The sequence below is a fragment of the Rutidosis leptorrhynchoides genome, chromosome 2 (genome assembly GCF_046630445.1).
Source record: "Rutidosis leptorrhynchoides isolate AG116_Rl617_1_P2 chromosome 2, CSIRO_AGI_Rlap_v1, whole genome shotgun sequence".
NCBI lineage: Eukaryota > Viridiplantae > Streptophyta > Magnoliopsida > Asterales > Asteraceae > Rutidosis > Rutidosis leptorrhynchoides.
The window spans coordinates 73,237,594-73,249,042 of NC_092334.1; the positions used below are offsets into that span (position 1 = coordinate 73,237,594).

General features: G+C 36.0%; 1 protein-coding gene across 1 annotated transcript; it reads right to left on the bottom strand.

The window, feature by feature from the left end:
* Positions 1–10,219: 10,219 nt before the first annotated feature.
* On the bottom strand, positions 10,220–11,449 carry LOC139887984 (serine/threonine-protein phosphatase 7 long form homolog). Its single transcript, XM_071871025.1, has 3 exons — positions 11,109–11,449; positions 10,831–10,918; positions 10,220–10,522 (listed from the first exon to the last, which is right to left on the bottom strand). The coding sequence occupies exons 1-3, from the start codon at positions 11,447–11,449 to the stop codon at positions 10,220–10,222; spliced, it is 732 nt and encodes a 243-aa protein (XP_071727126.1).

Here is an 11,449-nt window from a genome sequence, read left to right on the forward strand (position 1 = left end):
GGAAACCGACAACATGGAGAAACTCGCACAACTTTACATTAAAGAAATCGTAGCCCGACACAGTGTACCCTTATCGATTATCTCCGACCGAGATGGCCGATTTGTTTCTAGATTTTGGCGTACTTTACAAGAAGCGTTGGGAACGCGTGTAGACATGAGCACCGCATACCATCCGCAAATCGACGGACAAAGCGAACGCACAATTCAAACTTTGGAAGACATGCTACGAGCTTGTGTTGTCGACTTTGGAAAAGCTTGGGATAAGCACTTGCCTCTCGCCGAATTCTCCTACAACAATAGCTATCACGCGATTATATACACCGCACCGTTCGAAGCTTTATATGGCCGAAAATGTCGTTCACCTCTTTGTTGGGCCGAAGTAGGCGACACACAAATCACCGGACCCAAACTCATTCATGAAACAACCGAGAAGATCGTTCAAATCCGAGATAGGCTTAGGACGGCCCGAAGTCGTCAAAAGAGCTATACCGACAAATGACGCAACGACCTTAAATTTCAAGTCGGTGATCTCGTAAAGTTAAAAGTCGCACCTTGGAAAGGTGTAATTCGTTTCGGGAAACACGGAAAGCTAAATCCGCGGTATATTGGTCCTTTCGAAATCTTGGAGCGTGTTGGAACCGTTGCTTATCGTTTAGATCATCCTCCTCAATTGAGCTCCGTTCATCCTACTTTCCATGTATCCAACTTGAAAAAGTGTCTTGCCAAACCCGATATCGTCATTCCTCTCGAGGAGCTTACCATTGATGATAAACTTCATTTCGTGGAGGAACCGGTTGAAATTGTGGACACCTCCGTCAAAACGTTAAAACAAAGCCGAATTCCAATTGTCAAGGTCCGTTGGAACGCCAAAAGGGGACCCGAGTTTACTTGGGAAAGACAAGATGAAATGCAAAGGAAGTATCCTCATCTATTCGCGATTTCGGAAATGCAAAATCCCGAGGAAGAAACAACGACTACTACGCCTACTTAAATTTCGGGACAAAATTTCTTTTAAGGAGTAGTTAATGTAACATCCCGCCTTTTTCCGTTTACTTTCCGTTTATTCATTTTAAAGTCCGTTATATATTTATAACATCTCCCGTTTTAAATTATCTCGTTTAGGTAATTCACGCACCCGAATGAAAGTTGAGGGACCAAACTCGCCAAAGGATCAAACCTTTGACTAGGTCAAAGGGTCAAACCCCTCTTACCCATTCATTCATCTCTCTCTCATTTTACTACTTCCTCCATTTTCTCTCAACACCCTATTTCAAAGAATCATCATCCAAATCCGAGCTAGCGGGTGTTTTGCAAAATAAATTACATTTTTGGAATCCTTGCAACTTCCTCTTCGATTCCATTCCGATTTCATTACATTTGGGTAACTTTCTAAAATCACTAGATTTTGTGTTCTTGATGTTTTTAACTTATAAAGTTTTTAGTTAGTGTCTATGGCTCAAGTATAACATGAATACATGTTTTGTTTGCTCGATTTGTTGTTTTGACTAACTAGTTTGAACATTTGAAATGGGTGTGCTTAATCCTTGCTTTTTGTTGATTAAATGTTGTTTAAATGTTAAAGTTCATGTATTAAATGTGTTACTAGCATCATTAGCTTCATTTTGATGTGTAGGTTGATTTAGAAAAGCTTCATTTACAAAATGGTTGAATTCATGATTTTGATTAGGGTTTGATGAACTCTAAAATGAACTTTTGATGCTTTGAATGCCATGAAATGTTATTAGTTAGTGATTAGTTGTATTGTATGTTTCATTACCTTCAAAACGGCGTATCGTATGTGTAGATTGGATTCCCGAGTCAAGAAATGCGTTTTATGAACTTGAAACTTCGATTTTGAATAGTTAACGATCATTTATTGAGGTTTTCATTGTTGTTAATGATGGCATTGATTCATGAAATGTGTTTAGTTGTATTCCTCTTTAAATTACCTTTCCAGCGATATAAGATACGTGTTTTGAATGTTAACGAGTCAAAAGTTATGATCGTTTGAAGTTGAAATCGTCTAAGTGTTAAACTGCCCCAGAATTGCTGCACCAGACACAGATGCGGCGCATCTGCCTTGGATGCGGCGCATCAGAGGCAGACTGCCCAAAAATGTCAATTTTCGCTTAATTCTAAGTATGCTACGCACCCCCGATCAACATGAAACTTGGCCAACATGCTCATACATGATTTCTAAGCTCAGGAAAATAGTTCGGGACCCGACCCGACCCCGTTGACTTTTTCGTTGACTTTGACCAAGTTTGACTTTTAGTCAAACATAACAAAACACATATGCAATCGTTCTAATCTTATTTTATACTTGATTCTTGCATGAAACTTGACAACGTGATTCACATGTTACATAATCGAGTCGTAACGAGCCATAGGACTAATTGAACATCTTTGACCAATCGTGACTATCGTTATTGATACAACCTAATTGTTTAGGTTGAGACTAGCATTGTTCTTGCACACGTTACTTGTTGGAGTAAATTTACATTCCTACACTCAAGGTGAGATCATAGCCCCACTTCTCAAATACTTTTATACTTTTAAAATCGTGAGATGAGAAAACATATACATTACATACTTATATATATTTTTCACATGTATATATATACTTTTCATACTTTGATACTTTGAATACTATACAAAAGCAAAGATACATACGAGTTAGAATGAAAATCCTCAAGTCCAATTATCATTAGTTACACTCGTAGAGTGTAAGCGAGAAATTATGTTGTGTGGCCATGCGGGTTTGACGAACCCTCATTCAGATGAATGAAACGTACTTTCGATGTATAGTGTAGGTTCTAACACTATTATGCAGAGGTAAGATTCAGTTAAGTTTGATAATTGGGTGCTCGTGATACAAACACATCTTTTGAGATGTATACGCTTGATAAACGATTTATACTAAACCTTGTGATACAAATATACTTTATGCTTACAACTATGATTTCACCAACATTTTCGTTGACAGATTCTTTTATGTTTTCTCAGGTCCTTGAATGCTTAATGATACATGCTTCCGCTCATTCTTTTTGATACTTGCATTGGATGTCGAGTATACATGCATACGTGGAGCGTCTTTTGGCTACTTTTAAATTGTGTTGCATATGTTTCATTTGTACTTTAAACTTTGTAACGTAACTAGTTGTCGAACTACTTTGTAAACCTTGGAACATCTTTACTTTTGAAATGAATGCGACATACTTTTGGTCAAACGTTGTTTTAAAGACTTATGACCACGTAACGGGACCTAAGTAGACGGCGCCGTCAATGACGATTTTGTCGGGTCGCTACATCTTCCGTTATACTCCGGGTAAAAACGAGCCTTCGCCATAAAGGTCGTCTTGAGAGTATTCAAGTTCATAGAACCTTGTTTCAAATTTCGCAACTCATCACGCAAATCTGACAAATCGGCTTGTGTCCGGAACTCCTCGAAGAATTCTTTCTTAAAATCGTCCCACGATAACCCCATAAACGCTTCACCACCGACAATATCAATTTTACCGTCCAACCAATCCTTCGCCCTACCCCGCAACAAACTAGTAGCGAGTCTTGTCCTCTTCTCGGGAGGGCATTCAATAGTGCGAAAACACTCTTCGACATCCGAGATCCATGTTGTGCTTACCAAAGGATCTGGTTTCCCGTCATACATCGGAGGTTTAGTCCTCATGAAGCTCTTATGACAACGCTCCATTTCACCACTACTCCGAAATTCGGAATACTTCCAATCCATTTCTTCTCGTAACGTACCCATTTGCTCCGCCACGGCGGCCGCAACTCTAGTGTTAAACTCATCATCGCCCGTGTCGATCCCGTTTCTCGTCGCCATTCTAAAGAATGCAAAGCGATTAGATCATGAACGTATAAAACCACACGCACAACACCGCCCCATCTTGCTTGACACTCGTCGTACATCACTTGTAGACATGATATGCACCCGTAATAAGGTTTGTAAGTCCTTATTACGCACGCACTTCGTACCAACTCATTAGTACAACGACCATCTTGCTCAATGACAAACACAACGCAATATTAAGCGCATGCAAAAATAAGTGCAACACAAACACCATCCTAGTTAGTTAACCTACACACTATGGCACTAACTAAAATCCCGTACGACCCGTACTCCTACAAGTCCCGCAACAATTAAGCGCACACAAAAGTCTAAGTCTAGGCACCTATCTCAAGTCGTTGAAATCCCTTAGACCATGCTCTGATACCACTTGTAACGATCCAACCCGTCTATTTCCGGCCCATAAATTTTTTTCCTTTTTAATATACATTAAATAACACCTTAGGTCCCATTACACAATTTTCAAAACGTATTTGTTATCACATTACATCTAACGACTTTAATAAAACGTACATTACATAATTAAATCATAAACTGGGTTATACTCATGACCCGACTAGTTACTTCTATACAAAACCAAGTATGATGATTGGGACTACGCTACCCAATCCTAAATCGAGTCCAAAAGCAAGATCTTCTAAAGCAACCTAGCCAAGATCTCTAATCCCCACGCTTACTCGAGCCTCCATCACGCGAACCTATAAAAATATCAACAACGAGAGGGTAAGCTAATGCTTAGTGAATGTAAAGGTACTATACACATACATATGCATAAAATGGCTACGCATCACCAAGCACAAAAAGTAAGCACATACCATCTCCGCATGGAAAACAAGCTACAAAAGAGCACATACACAAAGTAGCTACACGCTACGTAATCACCAAGCTAAAGCCACAAGATTAGCTACAACACAACAATAAGTATATACACATATACAATAAATATAATCAACAACATCAATAAGGTTAACTCTTTAACCTAAACCACATAAAGGTTGGCCGAACTACACGCGCCTAAGTGAATCCAAACTCCACAAGATTCACTACCTTTCTCCACAACGACAATAGGGATGTCCATACTACACGAGACAATATGAATCCGAACTACACGAGATTCACTAGTGAAGCCGAACTACACGTGAATCACTACCCTAGGCCGCATCAACAACAACAATGGGAACGCCCAAACTACACGCGACATTGTGAATCCGAATTACACGAGATTCACTAGTGAAGCCGAACTACACGCGAATCACTACCCACATCATCTCCACGAAAAATGCTAGCAAACCCATCGCCAAAGGGTTTATCCAATACGCTAGCCAATCACAACACCAAGGGTAGTAACCCAAAACGCATAAGCGTATCACATGGACCCGAAACACAAGAGGAGTCCATTCTCCCACACAAACATAGAGTAAACCCGAGCAAGGGTCACCCTACACACACGCCCCCATCCTATGCATACATAAATGTATAGTAAATTTACACTCACCTTAAATGCCTCGATGAAGTGCAACACCAAAATCCACAATCGCCAATGGAATATACCTATTCCATTTATCACATAACAAACAACACAATTAGGGTGGATTACAAACCAACCCATATTGACAACTAGTGCAATTTCGACCCAAATGCACTTCCAAGCACAAACCGAGTCCAAACTAACCAACAATCACTTACACAAGTGAGAATGGCCCTAATACACCAATTAAACCCAATCACAAGTGTTAAACACTTATCTTGCCCAATTTGACACATAGACCCTAATTTTGACCCATTTCAAAATTAGACAATCAAATACACCCAAATGGGTTCCAACACTTCCATTGAAATGTCCCATTCTTATTGATTAAAAACGTTCCATATTAATTGATTTCGTTGCGAGGTTTTGACCTCTATATGAGACGTTTTTCAAAGACTGCATTCATTTTAAAACAAACCATAACCTTTATTTCATCAATAAAGGTTTAAAAAGCTTTACGTAGATTATCAAATAATGATAATCTAAAATATCCTGTTTACACACGACCATTACATAATGGTTTACAATACAAATATGTTACAACAAAATAAGTTTCTTGAATGCAGTTTTTACACAATATCATACAAACATGGACTCCAAATCTCGTCCTTATTTAAGTATGCGACAGCGGAAGCTCTTAATAATCACCTGAGAATAAACATGCTTAAAAACGTCAACAAAAATGTTGGTGAGTTATAGGTTTAACCTATATATATCAAATCATAATAATAGACCACAAGATTTCATATTTCAATACACATCCCATACATAGAGATAAAAGTCATTCATATGGTGAACACCTGGTAACCGACATTAACAAGATGCATATATAAGAATATCCCCATCATTCCGGGACACCCTTCGGATATGATATAAATTTCGAAGTACTAAAGCATCCGGTACTTTGGATGGGGCTTGTTGGACCCGATAGATCTATCTTTAGGATTCGCATCAATTAGGGTGTCTGTTCCCTAATTCTTAGATTACCAGACTTAATAAAAAGGGGCATATTCGATTTCGATAATTCAACCATAGAATGTAGTTTCACGTACTTGTGTCTATTTTGTAAATCATTTATAAAACCTGCATGTATTCTCATCCCAAAAATATTGGATTTTAAAAGTGGGACTATAACTCACTTTCACAGATTTTTACTTCGTCGGGAAGTAAGACTTGGCCACTGGTTGATTCACGAACCTATAACAATATATACATATATATCAAAGTATGTTCAAAATATATTTACAACACTTTTAATATATTTTGATGTTTTAAGTTTATTAAGTCAGCTGTCCTCGTTAGTAACCTACAACTAGTTGTCCACAGTTAGATGTACAGAAATAAATCGATAAATATTATCTTGAATCAATCCACGACCCAGTGTATACGTATCTCAGTATTGATCACAACTCAAACTATATATATTTTGGAATCAACCTCAACCCTGTATAGCTAACTCCAACATTTACATACAGAGTGTCTATGGTTGTTCCGAAATATATATAGATGTGTCGACATGATAGGTCGAAACATTGTATACGTGTCTATGGTATCTCAAGATTACATAATATACAATACAAGTTGATTAAGTTATGGTTGGAATAGATTTGTTACCAATTTTCAAGTAGCTAAAATGAGAAAAATTATCCAATCTTGTTTTACCCATAACTTCTTCATTTTAAATCCGTTTTGAGTGAATCAAATTGCTATGGTTTCATATTAAACTCTATTTTATGAATCTATACAGAAAAAGTATAGGTTTATAGTCGAAAAAATAAGTTACAAGTCGTTTTTGTAAAGGTAGTCATTTCAGTCGAAAGAACGACATCTAGATGACCATTTTAGAAAACATACTTCCACTTTGAGTTTAACCATAATTTTTGGATATAGTTTCATGTTCATAATAAAAATCATTTTCTCAGAATAACAACTTTTAAATCAAAGTTTATCATAGTTTTTAATTAACTAACCCAAAACAGCCCGCGGTGTTACTACGACGGCGTAAATCCGGTTTTACGGTGTTTTTCGTGTTTCCAGGTTTTAAATCATTAAGTTAGCATATCATATAGATATAGAACATGTGTTTAGTTGATTTTAAAAGTCAAGTTAGAAGGATTAACTTTTGTTTGCGAACAAGTTTAGAATTAACTAAACTATGTTCTAGTGATTACAAGTTTAAACCTTCGAATAAGATAGCTTTATATGTATGAATCGAATGATGTTATGAACATCATTAATACCTTAAGTTCCTTGGATAAACCTACTAGAAAAGATAAAAATGGATCTAGCTTCAACGGATCCTTGGATGGCTCGAAGTTCTTGAAGCAGAATCATGACACGAAAACAAGTTCAAGTAAGATCATCACTTGAAATAAGATTGTTATAGTTATAGAAATTGAATCAAAGTTTAAATATAATTATTACCTTGTATTAGAATGATAACCTAATGTAAGAAACAAAGATTTCTCGAGGTTGGATGATCACCTTACAAGATTGGAAGTGAGCTAGCAAACTTGAAAGTATTCTTGATTTTATGTAACTAGAACTTGTAAAATATATGAAGAACACTTAGAACTTGAAGATAGAACTTGAGAGAGATCAATTAGATGAAGAAAATTGAAGAATGAAAGTGTTTGTAGGTGTTTTTGGTCGTTGGTGTATGGATTAGATATAAAGGATATGTAATTTTGTTTTCATGTAAATAAGTCATGAATGATTACTCATATTTTTGTAATTTTATGAGATATTTCATGCTAGTTGCCAAATGATGGTTCCCACATGTGTTAGGTGACTCACATGGGCTGCTAAGAGCTGATCATTGGAGTGTATATACCAATAGTACATACATCTAAAAGCTGTGTATTGTACGAGTACGAATACGGGTGCATACGAGTAGAATTGTTGATGAAACTGAACGAGGATGTAATTGTAAGCATTTTTGTTAAGTAGAAGTATTTTGATAAGTGTCTTGAAGTCTTTCAAAAGTGTATGAATACATATTAAAAAACTACATGTATATACATTTTAACTGAGTCGTTAAGTCATCGTTAGTCGTTACATGTAAATGTTGTTTTGAAACCTTTAGGTTAACGATCTTGTTGAATGTTGTTAACCTATTGTTTATTATAACAAATGAGATGTTAAATTATTATATTATCATGATATTATGATATATAATATATCTTAGTATGATGTATATACAGTTAAATGTCGTTACAACGATAATCGTTACATATATGTCTCGTTTCAAAATCATTAAGTTAGTAGTCTTATTTTTACATATGTATTTCATTGTTAATACACTTAATAATATATTTACTTATCATTTAACATAATTAACCAAGTGTATCAATATCTTAATATGATTCATATGTACCTAGTAAGACGTTGTTATAACGATAATCGTTATATATATCGTTTTCGAGTTTCTTAAATTAATAGTCTCATTTTTATGTATATAACTCATTGTTAAAATACCTAATGAGATACATACTTATAATAAAAACATGTTAACTATATATATAACCATATATATGTCATCGTATAGTTTTTACAAGTTTTAACGTTCGTGAATCACCGGTCAACTTGGGTGGTCAATTGTCTATATGAAACATATTTCAATTAATCAAGTCTTAACAAGTTTGATTGCTTAACATGTTGGAAACATTTAATCATGTAAATATCAATCTCAATTAATATATGTAAACATGGAAAAGTTCAGGTCACTACATCCATAATCACAAACACTAGTGATTATACCCAAATCAAAGCCAAATCATGGCCAAAACGTCAACTAACTCAAAACCCGCCAAGTGTCAACAATAACTAGTCACCATAAACCCACTTCATCATCTAAATGGGTTTAACAACTAACAAGCTCAAAACCCTAACTTGAATATCAAATTATAAAGATGAAATTCGGAGTTGAGACTTACCAATACCACCAAAATGATGCCGTTGACGAGTAGAACAACCTTAACTCTTGCACATTAACCCGAATCAATCTTCTTCTTCTCCAAATGGAGCTTTCTCTCATTAAAATGGGTTTCTCACTCTAGGGTTTGATGAAGGAGATGAAGTGTGTGAAAAATGAGGATAAGGATAAGCTTGGAACTGATTTGAGGCTTATAACCCGTTCATAATGTGAAATTACCAAAACACCCTTAAAATACCCTTAAAAACGAGCTGAAAATCGAGTCTGGCCCAGATAAGGCACGGTGCGGCCTGGATTGGGGCGGCGCGACTCCAAGGCAAATCTGGTAACAACCTCCGTACAATTGAAGCAAACATCTGATCCACCCAACAGGCACTGCGCGGCTCAAGTGGGCGTGGCGCGGCCCTGTGCCTAACAGCACTTTTTCTTTATTTAAATTCCACATTCCGATTTAGTAAGCGAAGCGCACCAACTTCGTACTTACAAAAACCGGTGTGTTACAAAAAACCTTGTGAACTATAGTACACCTCGTTTTGGTTGTTGTGGCCAAAATCCAACATCTGTTGTGTAAGGTTTTGAAAGTCAAACATAGCTGGTTGACTTTCTGGGTAACTTTGACCAAACGTTGAAGCCCTATCATGAATTTCGCGGATGCCTTCTCGCTGAGAATTAGTTACAAGATAAACATTAGTAGTTATATAGAAAAATGTTACTTACATATACAATATATACAAATGTTACATACATAAAAATATTGGTGGGCTCCCCATTCGGGCTATTGATTGGCAGGTGTTCGACGTGTTAGAATGTAGACGCTGAAAACTATACGTGCAATGTACCATTCCTTATAATCCGGACTGGTAGTGTTACTACCTCGTTGCCCTTCATATTAACAACTCTCTCCGTTGTTCCAGCAATCAACATATTCTCGATGTTTTTCAACCCAATCAATGTCGGCTTTACCCTTGAGTGTCATGTCATGTAGTTCTCGGTATTTATTTGGTGGAAGCACAAAAAAAGTAGTCGGAATTTGCTGAACGAAACCAAGCTGTCTACATAATCTTTGTGGGACGTGGGGTTCAACGGTAGAATAAAAAATCATCCAGTCAATATAGACCCACAAATTCCTATCATGTGTACATTCGGCAGGGAGTGTCCTCAAAATATATGTTGTGTAAGGCTCCCCGATAAACTGTAAACAAAATACACCATAATTTTATATATACTAGACAACGGTATATAGATAAACATTATTTAACGGTGTCTTAAAATGCCACAATCAACTATATTTAATATAAGCAAATGTTACAAAATTAACATTTAAATATATACGTACATATATATATATATACGTACATATATATACGTATATATATATATACGTATATATATACGTATATATATATATATATGTATATATATACGTATATATATACGTATATATATATATATATATATATATATATATATATATACGTTTTTAATTATACGTAGTTATACCTGATCATCATCTAATGTAGTGAAAGCTGAGCGGGTTGTTGTAATACAGTGAGCTGGAGTATTCTTATTGCCAAAGGTTGTATTCCACCTAATATACGTGTTTTACAAAAAATTATACATTTAAAAAAAATTATACATTTAAATAGATTTACGTATATAAGCTTTAATAAATAAAGTTATAAGAATATAATTGAATAATACCTAGTTGCATACGGGTGTGTCAGGTTGTAGTGGCATTCAATACGAGCTGGGGCAATGATCGGTATTCTCTCATATGCCCAAATCTGTAACAACCACAAAGCTCCTTGTATACCTTCTTTCGTGAATTTTCAGCTGCTTTACACAAATTTCTATGCAAATAAGCTAAGACTGCAGTCCCCCAACTTCTACGGGCCTCAACACTAAAATCTTCAAAGTTGGCCACATAGTTCAACGGGACCTCATGAGAGCTAGAATCCGGAAATAAATGCCCAGCAAGCATAATTAAAATGTACAATCTAGCTCTCTGTTTATAACCTTCTTCAGTTTCGACTACCCGATACTTCAAAAATTCAACCAAAGTGCCAATTACTATTTTTCCGGTAGAGATTTCTTCTTCTTCTACCTCAATACCTAGCAT

Excerpts from the sequence above, each read along its gene's own strand:
- LOC139887984 (XM_071871025.1), bottom strand. The coding sequence starts at position 11,449 with ATGCTAGGTATTGAGGTAGAAGAAGAAGAAATCTCTACCGGAAAAATA. Across the intron at positions 10,919-11,108 it reads TGTGGTTGTTACAGATTTGG|GTGGAATACAACCTTTGGCA; the intron begins GCATATGAGAGA and ends CACGTATATTAG. Across the intron at positions 10,523-10,830 it reads CTACATTAGATGATGATCAG|TTTATCGGGGAGCCTTACAC; the intron begins GTATAACTACGT and ends TTTTGTTTACAG.